General features: G+C 38.0%; 1 protein-coding gene across 2 annotated transcripts; it reads left to right on the forward strand.

Moving 5' to 3' along the window:
- Positions 1 to 11: 11 nt before the first annotated feature.
- On the forward strand, positions 12 to 17,059 carry slc17a8 (solute carrier family 17 member 8). 2 transcript variants are annotated; one of them, XM_042496165.2, is made up of 14 exons: positions 12 to 72; positions 734 to 812; positions 913 to 3,320; positions 5,135 to 5,390; positions 6,090 to 6,208; positions 8,551 to 8,665; positions 8,820 to 8,907; positions 9,547 to 9,633; positions 10,721 to 10,863; positions 11,524 to 11,673; positions 12,137 to 12,269; positions 12,713 to 12,823; positions 14,679 to 14,806; positions 15,488 to 17,059. In XM_042496165.2, the coding sequence occupies exons 3-14, from the start codon at positions 3,220 to 3,222 to the stop codon at positions 15,815 to 15,817; spliced, it is 1,761 nt and encodes a 586-aa protein (XP_042352099.1). In that variant the 5' UTR covers positions 12 to 72; positions 734 to 812; positions 913 to 3,219; the 3' UTR covers positions 15,818 to 17,059. The 2 variants fall into 2 exon arrangements, with proteins under 2 accessions (XP_042352099.1, XP_087936085.1); XM_088079959.1 differs by lacking the exon at positions 913 to 3,320.
- The last annotated feature ends 1,299 nt before the right edge of the window (positions 17,060 to 18,358 follow it).

An 18,358-nucleotide genomic window follows, 5' to 3' on the forward strand; every position in this document is an offset into this window, starting at 1 on the left:
CGTGACGCTGTGTTTCCGGTTCCTCTTTTTCCTCTAGTGGCGTTTCAGCAGGAGTCTCATTGTTAGTACATTGTAAGTCATTTAAGTTTTTGGTTCTTTCTTTCTTTCAAGACTCTAAAAATGCGATATAAGATAATTAACACTTTTAGCCAATTTCTGATTTCTGAATGACATGTTTTCATTTTGAGGTTTACCTTTGTTTTTGTCTGAAGAGATGGAGACAGTTGAACATCTATCTATCAGTGTTTATTTATGTCACTATTGACAGAATTTTCATAACTGGTTAATTATTGGGATTGTAGGTGTTGTTATCAAATCATATTTCAGCTAAATTCAGATACAAAATAATTGTTTACTGCACATGCCTTCACATCCATAGCTTTCACTTGAAAACAGGGTTATTCATGACAATTAAAATTCTCCTGCACACTCTGTAACCTCCACCAATCATACATTAGCATTACTTGTAGTCTAACCATATTCACCGGTGACATCTCATTTTTTAACAGTTTTGAAGGTGTGGAAACATTGTAAAACTCAAGCCTGCAAATCAGCTGCCCTGGTGCATGCTGTTTTCATCCTAACTTATGTAGCTGCAACCGTAACACTCAGCTCAAACACTGATCGAAGTCTCAACGCTTAACTCAGTTTGTCGTTTTTTCTTTTTTTGGGGTTGTACAGTAGCACAGTGGGTAGATGTCAGACTGTACTGATTGTATGTGTCTCTCTGCAGAATCACCTGATGATGTGTCACTTCGCCTTCCCAACACTAGATAGCAGCAATGACTTACTCAGGAATGAAAAGATTTAAGGTCTGTGTCCAAACCTCTTGGCTTCATTTTCAGATATTACATTCAGAAATGAAGCTGCATTTAATGTTCATAAATTACTTTAATTTGTCTTGTATTATAGTTATGTGCATCACAGTTGGGGGACTGTTGTGTGAGGTGTAACAGTGGCAGTGTGTGAAAAGGCACATACTTATATTACAATGACATGTAGAAGCTAGAAACAGTGAACCAAACAATTCAAAGGCTACTGATCATATAAGATATTAATTGACTCTCTCTCGCTTGACTAAACACAAGTATGCTTTTGTAAATACGCATAAACACATATACCTACACACTAACACTCTCACTTAATTATTTTTACTTTTTAGAAGCGTTTTTGGTTAATTTACGTTGCTTACTCTCGGTTTGCTTATTGCCTTTTTTTGACTTGTTTGTTTGCTTTTCTTGATTACATGACATTTGTATTTGTTTATTATCCTTATGAGTCTACAGTCCTCATAAGCCCCTTGGGGTACCTTAATCTCGCCCTCACAGCCTTGTCTTCTTTTGTTTTCTTACTCTAATCACTTAATATTAATTAATTATCTTATGTTAAAATGTAATCATCGAAGCATTCAAGGTCTTGCTGGTTGAATCTGACAATTTTGTTCATCTTAAAATCCTATGTATATATTTTAATATTTCTGATGTATACTGCCTATAGCATGAAAAAACAAACAGCCAGAATAATGAAAACTAATTTCAGTCTAATTTCTGATGTACTCTCTGTTTTTCATGCCATGCAGTACTTACAAAAAGAAGTCAGTTACATTCATATTTCCTGTAATGGAGCTGTGATATTGTGATATTTATTGTACAAAGAACCGTATTTATTGAAAAAGTGTCCACTGGGGATCAAGCTCTCAGTTTATTTCTGGAGTGCATAAACAGCCGGAGAAGCAGCATCACGCTGAGCAGTCACTCTGCAGAAGCCCAATGCAAAGACAGACTCTTGGGGCTCAGGCCCACGTCATCATGAGTGCTGTTTAAATTTTAAAATCTCAATTTCAACATTTTAAAGGAAACTCACTCTGGAAATGATGGACGTCCCCCTGCTGGCAAAATGAGCATTTCATGCACATGCCTATCAAAGATTTTTAAAAAATCTATATATATATTTATATATTTTTAATCGCACAATAAGACCACAACAAAAGTCCAAAACCTCTATTTAAACAGAGTACAGGTAAGTTAAAAAAAACCCAAAAAACATAAAAGGATATAAAGATGTGTCACCTCAATTACAAACAGTAATGAAGACAAAACACAAATAAAGAAAAAGACAAAAAAAGAGACGTTTTTAATCAAATAAAGATCAGAAAAAAAAATAATAAGGTCGAACACCTGACATAAAGTGAGATGTCTGTATTTAAAATGTAACAGAGAAAATCCACATAAAGATCTCCAGGCTCCACAGTTCTGTCCTCCACCATAAACAAGTGCAACAATTTTCCTTAAATTAAGAAAATATCATTCATTTTGAATGTGAACACAATACGAATTATTCTAAATTGTTCTTAAATATTGGTAGAGAGGGAGAAATATTTATTTAGTGATAAGAATTTTATAGCTCCGCACCACAGCTATACTGGTGGACTTGTGGTGTTGTTGGTCAGTCTATGAACGTTGACGGCAGCATTTATTATTTCTGTCAGTGGAGAAATCATAAAAAGCAGTCACAGAAAAGTGGGAGACCTGGAACTTGATGGCTCTTTCTAAGGTTTCACCTGCTCCCGTTTGACACCACAGCAGTCCAGCTTCTCTCTCCTCAATGCAACTTGTCAAGCTCATGCATATTTAACTTTTCGTGGCTGCTATCAGATGAACCAAACTAGCTGAAGGGGTGGTGCTGGGGAGATGATGGTGCTGATGATGTGTAAAGTGAGGGGGCTGGGTTTAGGAAAACCGGCTACACCTGCCCCTCCTCGCCAGGGATGGATGAGTTATGAGATGGAGAGGAGATCTAAGCCGTTCATTCAGTTCAGCTGCAGACAAAAGCGGGCCGGGCTCACAATGCTCAGAGGCTGAAACCTGGATTGTACACTTTCATTTGTGTCCTTCTTTAAACTGGATCCTTGGAAGATGAACCAAGTTGCAGAGGCTTTGACCGCAACTGGACATTAAGGAATACTTCAGCATCATCTTCCCAACCACAACTCCACTGAATCCTCACAGCAGAGAAAAGTGGAGAGGAAAAGTCCGTCTTACCTCAGAGGGACCTGTGGCACCACTGAAAGGTGGAGCCAACCCCGGTGCCACCAACTCTGGAAGGATGATGAACAGCATCTAGTGGATTTTTATTCTTTGTCAGAACAGAGTGTGTTAGTGAGGTATCAGGACACTGTTTTCAGATAACGTGGGAGGAAAAACAAAGACGCAGAGAAAGATGCCTTTTGGTGGGTTAGCAGGTTTGAAGGAACAGGTGCTTAAGCCGGGGAAGGAGGAAGTGAAGAACACAGTGGGGGACTCTCTAGGAAAGCTGCAAAGGTGAGAAGGTCTGTTTGGAGAGTGATGGGAAGGAGGCTGCAGACTGAGAGTGTTTCAGCTGTTGGTGAACTGCATGGAATAAGCTTTTAGTCATTATCTATGTATTCATGGTAGAGATTCGTTAGAAAAAATAAGTATAATGGAAACATTTGCTGTCAGAGAGATGTGGAGAGGCTGGAAGCGAGCACATTAAGCCCAGCATCTTCTCAGAGATCATGATGATAAATAAATATTTGATTCTTGTGCTTGCAAGGCAATGCCAGTGATGTAATCACAGATTTTATTTTGAGACATTAATACATATTTCATATCTGATACATATTTCACAGAGGGATGTGTGTGTGGGGAGCCCCCATTCTGTAAGGAAGATCGTTGTCATTTTAGGAGATAAAGGACTAAGTAGGCAATTTCCTGGAAAATGAATTCTGTGTGTATTGTTAATGTGCATGTACTTTTGTCATGTATAATAGCAATGCACTGGTTTACATTATGAACAAAGTGGAAAAAGGGGGATATTTTATACAGTATAAATAAATATATAAATAAATTGCATGCATATAAACCCCGTCATTGTAGATTTTTAAAATGAATATCTTTACTTTGAGTCTAAAAGAAAACAAAGAGTAATTCATCAATTTGTTTAGTTTTTTTCTGCTAAAAATGTGTTACACTTTAGTTCATATATGATGTGAGGAGTATAACATCGATCAGGTCGTCCGGCTCCACCTAAACACATTTATTTAATAGTTAAAGGAATCTCTTCACCTCAGCCCCTCCAGGTGGAGGTCTGTGCTCGCATAAAAGACGGATTACAGCAAACAAGCAATTCAGTGGGCCACTTTATGAGGACTGCACCCCAAATAGTTGTGACACTTATTTAATGTTTTTTTTAAATGGCCAGATAAGCAAAATACTTAAAAACTAAGTTTCCATAGATGGCTTCATAATTTGGGATTAGACAAGTTCATTTGTGGGGGCCTTTTTTGTTTAACGCACTGATGGAAATGTTTTGCTACATTTTAAAAGTCAGCGTGAAGTTAGCATGAACTTTTGCTTTACTGTTTTTGAACGTTATCATGTGTGTTGCACCTGAAAGCAAACTGATCACAGCAGCACTGAGACCTTGTGTGTCTCGGCTTCACCTCCTGCCCTCTTTAAGAGAGCAGACTCGTGTTACTGTCCTATTTTTGTTTCCATGTTTTCCTTTTACAAAGTTACAGGCAAAGTGGTATGACTCTAATATCACAGGAGTCGACAGATTATCGGCCGATAATCGGGGCTGATATTTGGCATTTTGTAGATTATCTGCAACAGCATTTTAGTTTAATCGTCGCTGATAAAATTAATTAATTAAAAAGTGCAAAGAAAGTGTCAGCATAGGAGGAACTTTTACTTCATAAAATTGCAGGGAGCTATTTCTATTTATTCATTTTTTTAAATTTTCACTTTATAAATAAAAGTTGCCGGGAATGTGCTGTATATGATGTTGGAAGTCTTTGCCGAAGGTATGTAAACAAAGTTTACAATTATTGGTCTCATTAACTACTAAGAATCTGTATCGGTATCAGCCCTGAAAAACCAATATTGGTCGACCTCTCCTGGAAAAAATACATTCCGTATATAACTTCATGACTCGACACCAAATACAGCTCAGGTGCATTTTGGGATACTGAGCGTAAAAGAATTAAGAAGAAGGAAGACTATGGATAAAGGCAAATATTTTTATTTCAAGCTGAACAGATCATGTCTAACTAGCGCAGCTGACCATCACATGCTCTTACTCTGATTTCTTTTTCATGCTATTTGTGTCTTAGGAAAATAGATGGTAGTAATGTAGAAGAAGAGGACAACATTGAACTAACAGAGGATGGGCGTCCAGTGGCATCAGCACCACGTGCTGCCCCACTGCTGGACTGCAGCTGCGGCGGTCTGCCCAAGCGCTACATCATCGCCATCCTCAGTGGCCTGGGCTTCTGCATCTCCTTTGGCATCCGATGCAACCTCGGTGTGGCCATAGTGGAGATGGTGAACAACAACACCGTCTACATCAACGGGACTCCTGTGATTCAGGTAGCCGGATCACGTAAAACAGGACTCGGGGTCGACAGATTATCAGTCTGGCCAATTATTGGGGCCGACATTTGACAATTTGACGATTACCTTATCAGTATTTTATGTTAATGATCGCTGATAAAATTAATGATTAAAAAAGTGCAAAGAAAGTGTCAGCATGGGAGGAAATGTTACTTTGTAAGACCTCAGGGAGCTATATTTATTTATTCATTTTTTATTTAATTTTCACTTAACTTTATTAAAAAACATGGCTGGGAACTTGATGTATATGATGTTGAACATTTCAGTTTTGATTTAACATTTGCTAAAGGTATTTAAACAAAGTTTCGAGTTGGAGTTTGTTATATTCCAAATTCTAAATTTTGACATAAATATTTTCATTTTTATTGTAAATACATATTAGTTCCAAATATTGGTTATTGGTCTTATTAACTACTAATAATCAGTATCAGTATCGACCTGAAAAACCATTATCGGTCGACCCCTAAAAAGGACCCCTGGGTTTTTCACGTTGTGTGTGTCTTTGTTCTTGTTGCGAAGAGTCTGGCCCTACAAAGTTAACTAAATTGCTGTTTTTACCATTTTAATCAGCTTTTTTATCTGGGATGCAGTTACTTAGATTATACAAAATGAATGCGGTTTGGTGGTAAATGTGGGTTATTTCCAGATCTTAGCTGTTTTTTTCTCCCTCCTCAGAAAGCTCAGTTTAACTGGGACCCGGAGACAGTGGGGCTCATCCATGGATCCTTCTTCTGGGGCTACATCGTCACTCAAATCCCTGGTGGTTTCATTTCCAACAAGCTGTTTGCCAACAGGTGACGTGCAATACATGACAATCAATAGTTCCATTGTGACACTGTAATCTCTGTTTTATGATGCGGCAACCTCTGAGACTGAAAAATATGTCACAGTTTATGTTTTTAAACAAAAATCACTAACAAAAATAGTCATTAGTTTCAGCCATGGGTGTAGATAATATTTAGAAAATGTGTATATGCCCCGCCACCCCAAAAACAAAAAACCCAAACATACATGAAAGTAGAAGACAACTTTTATTATGACAAAATTAAAGATATTTACAGCTTAAACTGATCCAGAAAAGGCACACATTTGTGCATAAAAATTCACCGTGATGCAGAATACAAAGTGTTTCATGTTCAAAATTGTCATGTTAAAACAAATCCTACACCCTTGCAGCCTTAAACAAAGTGCAGAGACGACTGAAGCTGTTGCTCATGACAGAGAAACTTGATGTTACATGCAAGTATGTAGAGACGGACCTTTTTTATGTCTTTTGCTGATGTTGAGAATGAGGCCATGGTTGTGTGGCCATGACCACGTATGTTAAGAAAGAATCCCAAGAAAGACTAGAAAAAAAGGTAACGGTTTTGGGAAGAGCGCCTCCTCAGCCTGCGTGGTTAAAGGGTTAAAGCAGCATGGTGTGGTGAGCGGTGCTGATGGAGCAGATAGCAGTCCTGTAATAAAAGCTTCACAGGAAAAGAGGACACGCCACTGACAGAGTTAATAATGAAAGATCCTGCCTCTGATTTCTTTCTGAAACACCAGCCACTGGAATATTACAAGTGTCACTTACACACTGTTTTGGAAAAAGAGAAGGAAGGGGGGATGAGGTGAAGGAGAAAAGAGACGGGAGCTAAGCGGCACCGTGGTGATGGAGCAGAAACTTGCAGTTTGAATGGGATGTCTTTATCTCAGCGCATGAAAGGCAGAGGCGTGAGATCTGTCTCATTATAAGGCTGACTGAGATGCTTTGACTGTGAGATATGTGGAGATATACTGCCTGCCAATATTAGACACCTACAGTAGCTTTCAGCTCTGGGTAACATGTGCTTGTTGTGTTTTTATCCAATACAAACAGATCTGTTGGAAAGCATGATATAAGTCAAGGTTATATAGAGTCTTTTACTAATGATGGGAAAATAATAAGTCACTTTAAAGACCTGCTCCGTTTAAACTCATATTTCATTATTCAGATATTATTAGAATCTAAACTGTGTTGACTGGTTGCGTGCTGTGCACTGATTAAAATACTCTTAGTTAGATTAGGAATCAATTGGCATTAGTTAATCAAAGGTGTAGTATTTTAACAGTGCCTCTATTTCCTTTATAATTTCTCTTATCACTCAAAGAAGAGGCTTTAACCCTTTGAAACCTGGAGCAGCTTCAGTTTTCTTGTGCTGCTTTTAGACACAAGTATTCACAAGTCTCTTTCCTAATGTAAGCCAAAGCTTCCACAAGTATTTAAACCTTTGAACCCTAAACAAACTGGTGCGATTTGTTTTGAAAAACATGAAAAAAAGGCAATGAGAAACTTAGTAAGAAATGTTCTACGATTGCAAGAAATAAGTAGATATAAATAAAAATTCTAGTGAAAAAATGAAAAAACGTAGGGGAAAACTATATATATAATTATCATAATTATATATTTAAAATTATGTTACTAAATAATTATAGATTTTAAGCACTTTTCCCAGGTAATTTCTTTGTTTATCTGCATGTGTTTCTTTCTTTTCTGTTTTTTTAAACTTTTTTTTTTCTGTTACTAATTTCTTGCTACTTTTTGGGTCATTTCTTCTTTTGATGCTCATCGCCTTCTTCGCATTGTTTTTGACAGAAATAAAGCCAATTTGCTCAGGTTTTAAAGGCTTAAAGGAGCATTGTACAACATTCAGTTCAAATATCTTGCAGCAAACTATTTGCTTTGTAAAGAAATAGTGGGTTTATGGCATCCTGAGCAGAGAATGAAGTCACAATATCTCTGTGTGTTTTATGTTTCTCTCATTACTGTTGTGGTCGACCAGTGACTGTATACGTGGATGGACATATCTCCACTCACTCACAGTGTACAAAATTGAAGCCAAAACATCCCGGATACAGTTGCTGCCATCTTGCACCGGTTGCATCATTTGGAGCCAGTTTCTGCGCAGTAGGAGTGCGTGTACTATCGAGCTCTGATCAAGCAGCATCATTGATCGTGAGCTCACAAATTGGCACACACAGCTGTCAAACATGAAATAAAACCATGTTCTGAATGTCGTATGTAGCTCCTTTCAGTCCTTTAAGGTGGACGCTAATGTTCCCGCCCTTTTACTTTTATCCACAAACACAATATAATGACACTCCAGTGTTTCCACAGGGTGTTTGGGGCTGCCATTTTCCTGACGTCAGTGCTCAACATGTTCATCCCATCAGCAGCGAGGGTGCACTACGGTTGTGTCATGTTTGTTCGCATCCTGCAGGGCTTAGTGGAGGTAAGAAAAAATGGTCGGTCAAATCGTGAAACGTCTTGTTCAGGGTTACATAAGAAGATCAATAGGCTACCACTGGCATGTTAATCAGACAAATGAATCTCAGGTTTCTTCATGACTAATCTTTGACTTTTGACAACACCATGTCCCTGCTTAGGGTGTCACCTACCCAGCATGTCATGGGATGTGGTCCAAATGGGCGCCACCTCTTGAACGGAGTCGACTGGCCACAACTTCATTCTGCGGTTAGCAAAGCCTCTATTTCCTGTTTTTTTCCTCTATTAACTGTCACAAACCAGTTTACGCAACCTCATAGCGGGGCTGGTCAGTAAATGGACATGAGAGAGGTCATTTTGTTTTGCAGATTTAGTCCATTGCATTCTCTACTGAAATTAAAATAGCCACGTTGCACTTTTAAGAGGTGCCATGACAACCCACGCATCAAAACCCTCTTGACATTGTCTGTAAATGAACAGGGCTCACCTGCGCACTCAGCCGGAGCTTCGCCTCTATTCACCTAAATGAAGTGTCACATTGCTTGCCGTCCAAAAGCACCCTCATGCTCCCTGCTCCATTCAAAACGGCAGTGTTCATGAATGCATCTGATAATAGAAAACACATTAAAACACATTAAAACACCCGCTCTGTCTCAGCCAACGACTCGGCATTTATTCACTGACGCTAATGTGTTTCTTTGATGTGTTTTTTTTTATTAAGACACAGTCTGTTGTATTGTATTCAAATCATTTGTGAAAAGGAAATGTAAACAGAGACAATGTATTTCTTTAGTAGATGTTTAGATAATATTTTATGTCTCTGGGATCTGGTGTTACTGCTGGCATGATCACACCTTGACATTGACATCTGATACTGATTGTTCACAGGATCCTACGCAGGAGCAGTGATCGCCATGCCTTTAGCTGGAGTGCTCGTTCAGTATGTCGGATGGTCCTCGGTCTTCTATGTCTATGGTGAGACTGATGCTTAAATGAACTTCACAAACACAAAATCGCCACAAACCTTTCAGTCAAAATTTAAAAGCTAAAAATCAGTCAGCGTTCTTTAGTTCATTCTTTTCTCTGTGAATTTCAATCAATGTAAAAGTGCTAGCTCGCCTGGTAGAGCGGGCTCCCCATGTACAAATGTCCTTGTTGCAACAGCCACAGGTTTTTTCCCAACTTTGCTGTTTTGCTGCATGTCATCCCCTCTCTCTCCCCTTTAATGCTGAAGCTGTCTTGTGAAATAAGGGCCAAAAAGCCCCCAAATAATCTTAAAAAAGTGCAAAATATGTTAATTTAAAGATAAAATAAAAGCAATTATTTGAAGTACCCAATAATGAAAGGTTGCAGCCAATACATGGTTGACTATTGGTGACCAACAGACACAATATGTCAAAAAGCACATTTAGCAAACCAAACAGTGAGTTAACCAGCAATTCATGTTACTTCTGCAGTCTTTGGCTTTTGAAACAAAATCAAAATTACAACCATATGTTTTACATATAGGGAATCTTTAATAAATAAAATAATGTCTTTTGAACAGATGTAAAGATCAGGGTGGCCCTGCACTAAAATGATCTATCTATCTATCTATCTGTCTGTCTATCCATCCATCCATCTCTTCTATATATATATATATATATGCTGTTAGGGTTTTGACTCATTATATACACTAGGTGTCAGTTTTGTGACATTTGAAGTGTTTCTAAATTCTTCACCGGCATGCTGCTCTGTACTTTGTATTCTCTGCACAAAAAATGTTATCTGAATTGCTTTAGAGTTTGATTAAAATGATTAACACTGACATGAAATTCATACTTTGCCAAGTATGTTTTAATAAAAAATCTACTCTGGTTCTGCCGTGATATAATCTCATGATTTATTGATGTAAATTAGCATTTTCCTGTCTGGGCTCTGTGACTCATGCCTTGTTCATTTCATTTTAATAATGAAAATTCTTGTGGCAAAGAGAAGGTTGGGCCTTGTTCAAATTAGTCTGTCCTACGCCTTGTAACGCTTTTACTACAATTTTCCTTTTTTGTTTTCATTTCATGATAAGGTGTGTTTGGGATCATCTGGTATGTTCTGTGGCTCCTGCTGGCATACGGAAGTCCTGCTGAACATCCCACAATCACCGATGAGGAGAGGACGTACATCGAGTCTACCATCGGAGAAACAATGCGCCAGCTGAGTGTAACTGAGGTGTGTATGAAATGTGCTGCCAGTTGAAGTTATCACTGTAATTTTTCATCATATCACACACACACATACAGTATAATCAGCATCAGTGGTGGACTAAGTATTCAGACGAGTTACAAGTAAAAGTCTTGCATTGAAAATGTAACTTAAGTAATGTAAGTGAGTATATTTAGGGAAATATGTTTTAAGTATTAAAATTAAAAAGTACCCAATGCAGAAAAATCTTAAAGAAAAAAACAAAATATGCCAAAACTTAATTTTTTTTTTTTTAAAACAAAGCACCTCAAAGCTCAAAATTATTAAAAAACTAAAATACAGTTATAAAACATGGAAATACCCCAAAACTATAAATGATACCAAAAAAAGACAAAAACAATGACAAAAACTAAAATTATTAAAAACTAAGGGAAAAAACAACCCAATAATCCTCAAAATTGGCTCCTCGAAAAGCAGTCAGAAAAATGTAGTGAAGTAAAAAGTACAATATTTCTCTCTGAAATGTTGTAGAGTAAAAGTATATGACATGAAAAGAAAATATTCATGTAATATTCAAGTAAAGTAAAAGTACCTCAAATCTGTACTTGAGTACAGATCTTGAGTACATGTATTCAGTTACATTCCACCACTGATCAGCGCTGTTCAGCCTTTGTCTTCCAATCACAGAAATTCAAGACTCCGTGGCGTCGTTTTTTCACCTCCATGCCTGTCTATGCCATCATCGTGGCCAACTTTTGTCGCAGCTGGACCTTCTACCTGCTCCTCATAAGCCAGCCGGCGTATTTTGAGGAAGTCTTCGGATTCCCCATCAGCAAGGTTGGCCTCACAGTTTCACTATAGGTTTACAACTGTCTATGAAAAATATCCACAAAGACGGATCATTCAAGTTGACGCGTTTTGTTTTTTGTCAGAAACTGTTAGATTCTCCTTCAAAAAGGTCATCTCCCTTTTTGGGGTTGTTTTGCAGTCTAGGCAGTTGTTTCCAATGCTGGAATAGCAAATTTATCTGCAGGACTCTTCACCATTGAATCAGACTTTTGCCATAGAGACGTGCATATGCATCCACTTTTGTTGAACAGCCAATAGGGACACCCTCCTGTGATTAAATCAGAGTACAGAGCCAGGAGGAGGTGTAGAGCTCTAGTTTTCCCTGAGACCACTCGCATCATGCTCAAAGTTTGGCATTTGCCCAGTAATGCCAAAATAAAACTGCCTACACCAGCTTTAATCACGGAAGTGATTTACATTATGGCCTCCTGAATGTATGATCTCCCAACAGGTGGGGATCCTGTCCGCTGTCCCCCACATGGTGATGACAATTGTAGTTCCAATTGGAGGACAGCTGGCTGACTTCTTACGCAGCAACAAAATCATGTCCACCACAAATGTGAGGAAACTCATGAACTGTGGAGGTAGGTTGTGGTACAATAGAACTGATACTTTTTTTATTTTTTAAATATTTTATGCTGGAAACTAAAGTTCATGCGCGAGGTATTTACTTACGTGTTTTATGTGGTAGAAAAAAACGTGAAAGTCTCTCAAGGTCATGTTAACTACAGACCTTATTTCAGGCTTCTAACCGAAAAACCATTCAAAAAACTTACTGACTTTGAGACAAGGGAACTGAAGGTGCTGAAATGCTAACTCATTTCAGGGCTTGTAAGACTCATTAACTTACAGCAACAAGAATTTAAAACATGGCAGTGCATGTACAAAACATCCCATGGTAATATGTTTTAGTTTTAAGGGAGTCCGGTAGGAATGAACAGATCATTGGGACACATTTGAAAGTGTTTATCATGTTGTTTCTTACATGAGCTTGTGAATCAGATTCTCTGGTTCGGTATTTTCACAGGATTTGGTATGGAGGCCACTCTGCTGTTGGTGGTGGGGTTTTCTCACACTCGAGGAGTCGCCATCACTTTTCTGGTTCTGGCTGTAGGTTTCAGTGGATTCGCCATCTCAGGTATTACGACAATGCACCAAAGAAACATTTATTTTTCACCTGAAATGTAAGACTTTTGGTTGAACCTAAAACATGAGGGTTTTCTGTGCTTTTTCTCTTGTGTACCTTTTACTCCAAACCTGTCTTCTAGAAATTATGTTTGTAAGTTACTAAACTGTTGTTGTTGTTGTTGCAATATAATTGCTACCTGAATTATGTTCAGAGACAACGTGCCCTTCAGGTAACAAAACGCTACATTAATGTAGTGCATAGGTTTCAGAAAAAGACTGTTTGGGAGGATGGCGAGCATAGAGAGTTGAGTCCTAACTCCTGTCTCACGTTTAGGCAACAAAATAATCTCGGTTAAAATAAGTGAACTATAGTAATTTTGGTTAAATGTTAACAAATGCAATAAAAAAGACTCCTGTCTTGGGTTAAGGCAACAAATGCACTTTGGTTAGGGTTTCACAAAAATCATGATTTCAGTTGATTATTAATAAACTGGAATTACTGCTTCATGTTTATGTGATATAAAGACAGACCACTACAATCAAATCACGTCATCGTTGAGTCCCTGTAAATGTTTGTGCTAAATTCAAAGTAATTTCCTCAGGATGTTCTTGAGATATTGTGTTCACAAGAATGGATGGACGGTAACTGGAAAACATGTTGCTTCTGGCCTTGGCTTTTGCTGGTGCAGAGGCATAAAAGCATAATGTAGACTATTCTGACTTAGTTTTAGGCAAGAAGTACACTTTTGGGGTTTTGGTCAATACAAGTGGATGTTGTAGTGCAAGATTGCCTATTTTGGCAGAAAACACTGAAATACGTTGTCGGTGAATTAACATTCTGCTTCTACATTCAATATCAACATTTTGCAACTTGCCAGATATGTTCATCAGCAACATTTCCTCATCACGTAAATGTTTTTTTTTTTCTGTTTTAAATTGGTTTTCTATAAATGGAATTTCTAGATTGAATTTTTCTGTGTTTTCTGTGTTTTGGATTATGAAAGACTTTTCAAAAAGTGATATGTTGTATTACTTTTCCTTTGGTTACGATGCTGTAAACATGCATTACTCTGCCAAGACTTCACAGGCACTTCTCCTAAATAGTTTGTAGAATGTTGTCAAGGCAACCAAAAAAATCTAAATGTGCTTGCTAAACCATGTTCATTTTCAGATCATTTATTTAGTTAATTATGTCATTTTTTCCAATTCTCTTTATTAGTTTTTACACAGAAATTTACAGCATTCACAAAAACGGTGAAGGAGGTTCTGTGATGCCTATAATAACCTCCATTGCACCCCCATCTATTTTCCTGGATCCCATTCCTTGTCACAGACACTGCACCACAGACTTGGACCCAAAAAGTAGACAGACACAGTGTGGGAAGAATTAACTATCAATCCTTTAATATCTAAAAAACCGGTCGGTACACAGAAGCTCCAAACAAAGCTCAGGCAGAAGTACAAAATCGTCTGGCAAAGGGCAGAGTGCAAAAACAGAAAACAGGTCTAACTCTCAAAAAGGCTCATAAAACTTACACAAGAAAGACTAGGACACTGACAGAAAATCAAGACAAACTGTCAAAGACAGAAGGTAGCACAGAGATACTGAAGGGGAAGGGGAGACAAATGGACATAGGTGCAAAAGATTAGGGCTGAGCAGGTAATCACACAGGAGAGAAACACAGGAGCAGAAAGTGAAGGACCAACAGGATGAGGCAAGACATTCCTGACCACCTTCCCAATAGCACTGCAGTATCTTATAAAACCATTTATTATGTGTGGGAGAGGAGGAGTGCGTCCACTGAGGAGAATGAGTAAATTTGTGTCACTCTTTCACAATAGCGAATGGTCTTGTGTCTCCTCAGGTTTTAATGTCAATCACTTGGATATTGCTCCTCGCTATGCCAGCATCCTGATGGGCATTTCTAATGGTGTGGGAACGCTATCTGGGATGGTGTGTCCTTTGATTGTTGGAGCCCTGACTAAACACAAGGTATAAGTTTGATTTGTAACACTCACTGTTTTGCATATATATTAACAGATGCACATTGATTAACTGTGGTTTATCTTAGATATTTTACTCTTATCTTGACTGTTACACAAGATAAATTCTTCAATCCTTCGATTTCATTTTCTCACAATTGTTTTACTTTTAATCATAAATGTATAAAACAAACTCAGAAACAGTGTCCTTCAATGAGGTTTTCACGACAGCCAAGGCTTTGTTTCACTGTGTGGGGGCTGGGGGCAATCAAACACTTGATTTTCACCACACCAAAGAGTTTTTATGCACACATTTGTGCCTTTTCTGGATCAATTTATGGTGTATGTGTCTTTAATTTTGTCCAAATTAAAGGTCTCTGCTTCTTTCATGTTTTAATTTAATGTCCTCTGCATCGTCGCTGAAATCTACACGTGGGGTTTTCCATCGTGGCACGTACAAAACATATCAGGTTCTCTTTTGGTTAAATGCAGAACCACTGTATGTAATCTTGCATGGATCAGTGGCTGCTGTTAATAATTTATAGCTTTGTAAAATTTATTATACACATTTCAGTTGTAGTTTTTTTCGATGCTGTGAGTAAGGCGCTGGATTTACGGCATTACCTCAGTGGCACATAATTACTGTCTGCTTCGGACAGGAAATTCATCGACTCTATTCGTCTCCCAACAGACTCGTCTGGAGTGGCAGAATGTCTTTGTTATTGCATCTATGGTGCATTACTCAGGGGTCATCTTCTACGCTATCTTTGCTTCGGGAGAGCAGCAGGACTGGGCCAATCCTGAGAGCACCAGCGAGGATAAATGCGGCATTATTGATGAGGACGAGCTTGCTGAGGAGTCAGAGCTCAATATGGAAAACACGATGGCTCCCAAAATGAGTTACGGAACCACAGACAATTCATCTGGTCGAATACAGGGCTGGAAAAAGAAGAGAGGGGTGACGATGCAAGAGGAGGAGGAACATTATGGGAATGGTGACTACCAGGATCGGTACCAGTGAGATGCCTTCTGGGGCAAAGGACTTCAAAACACTCTGGCTGAGGCTGAAAGTTTGATTTCATACATGTGGAAATTTCAGAAACATTGGAGAAGTGAACAAAGCAGCAGCATCATATGTACCTAAAGCCGGACCTTTTTCATTTTTGGTCAATACTCCAGTTAAACTGTAATGTACTGTCATGTCGAAAATCATAAGGAAACACAACGTAAAAAGTAAAAAAATCAAACATTTATTAAAACCCCATAAGGACAAAACCTGAAAGAAATAAATCAACAAACATGTAATATAATCAGAAACTGAGCTATGGATTTAATTTACACTGACCTAAACTGTAGACTAGTATGCTTAGTGTAATGGAAAATAAACCACAGACCAACATTCATGAAGCAACTGTGTTGAAAGAACGTCAGAAACACATATCAACTTTCTGCATTGCGTCGATCGTACTCCGTCTGTGCAAGCAAACGGTGACTGACCTTTACGTAGCTTATTTTGAACGCTGTGAGCAGTTTTTTAAATGTTTTGTGTCAGCTATGCAACGTGAAAAGAGATATGCTCCTGGAATGTAATAATGGGTTTGATAGCAGTGTTAATGTTATGAGCCTTATTGTTTTTGCTTTTTTTTTTTTTTTGCTTGTATGTATTTGCAGTTGTTAAATGATTGCACTTCTTCGTCACAGCTTCGCTCGCTCTCCTTGTCCGAGCAGGTTTTAGTTCACCGTCCATCTGTAATGCACTTCTTCCAGCATTATGTCAGCTTCATTATTTATAGTGTTCTGAGCTCATAATGGGACGTAATGGATGGTGAACTCAGTGCTGACATCGCTCCATGAAGCATTTAGTGTAACTCTATTTATTCTCCTGGTGTTTGTCTTTTTTGCTATTTCTCAATGTTTGATACATGAAGACCCAGTTTGTTTCTAAATAATAATAATAATAATAATGTACTGTAATGTTTAATCATATAGAGTATGAGAAATTTACACTCACTGTTTATCATTACTGCTAAAAAAGAGAAAATCGATTTTGTACAGTAAATTATTATCTTATTGTTTGAGAGAGCATTGATTTGATTTGCACTTTACTTGAACACACTGGAGATGTAATAAACTACATTTCTATTCTGTATTTAAATTGTTTAGTGACACAAGAGCCTGTGAAGGTTCTGAATTTTTGAGTACCTTGTATGAGGTTATTTAACATTCATGTCACTTTGTTTATTCAAGAGATTATAAAAAATAATTGATCATGGTCGCTGTGTCCAAAATTCCATAATAACCTGCTGTTACGTTGGTTAAAAAGTATATAAGATTTTTTTGGTATGTCCAAAACCTTAGTATGAAATCAGTAGTACAAGAATCAGATACTGTTTTTAGTGAAAAGTCATTAATCAAAAAGTACAGGTACACATGTCAGGTGAGGATAAAGAAGGACCCAAATTCAGAACAAAACAGGCAGACAGGTGCACAAATGAAAAGCGAGCTTTTAATGCAGATTAAAGTCTAAAAAAAATCCAAAATACAAGTAGGTACCAAAAAACACAAAGTACAAATAAAATAGGAATCAAAACCTAAACTGAAACAAACTAGGATAGGTAATATTAAAACATAACTATATATATATATATATACACAAAACAATGTCCGCAATACAACTCAAAAACTAAAACTATGACAACACAGGCATAAATATCCCACTCTGCAATGTTGTAGATGAGAGAGTTTGTCAATAAGGCTGCGAGTTATGTGTAAGTGGGTCACTTTCCTAGCTGTATTATAGATTTAAAATTGTTTTTGCTGGTGGAGTTGAGGTTGGCTCTAGTGACTTTGGCTATCCGTCTCCAACTGGAAAGAAAACTCAAACGTATATTAGTTGATAGTAGTACACATATTGATAATGTTGTGCATAGTATGCAAGTTTGGACCCAGTGCAAATTTCAGATTGCAATGGATGGACAAAGTCTACAGTCTACTATCAGCTCTTGTAACACGTTCTCATCCCAACTCGTCTACTTGTGATGTTTAAGGTATCCTTCTGCATCAGCCGTTTATGCTCCAGGATGCCTTTACCATAATGTCAACAAATGCACATGGTGGGATGATGCAGCATTTCCTTAAATTTACATTACATGAGCACATGCCAACCAACGCAGACTGTCATGAGGGTTAGGATTGGGCAACAAAGACACGGATGGTTAGGTTTAGGCAAAAGAGGTACATGGTAAGGTGTAGAAACAAAAACTTTACATCCACATGGGAAGCAAACACCGGACTCCTACTTGAAAGTCAGTTGTTTGTGGGACCCATCCTCCACCTTTAGCGCTCCTTATATTACAGCAGCATTACAACCTGTCAATGTCCTCTGCATTTCATGCGCATGTGACCGGTTCTGTCCAGTTCTCAAGTGACATGCGATTCTATCGATACCATCCACAATTTTTGACTGTTTAAATTGTTCTTATGTGTAACAAATTGAAATGAACTGATCCAGACTGCTTGGTGGAAATGAGGCCAGGTGGCAGACTGACCGACAATGCTATCC

This window comes from Plectropomus leopardus, chromosome 7 (assembly GCF_026936395.1).
Source record: "Plectropomus leopardus strain MGB_pleo_1.0 chromosome 7, ASM2693639v1, whole genome shotgun sequence".
In the NCBI taxonomy this organism is placed as follows: domain Eukaryota; kingdom Metazoa; phylum Chordata; class Actinopteri; order Perciformes; family Serranidae; genus Plectropomus; species Plectropomus leopardus.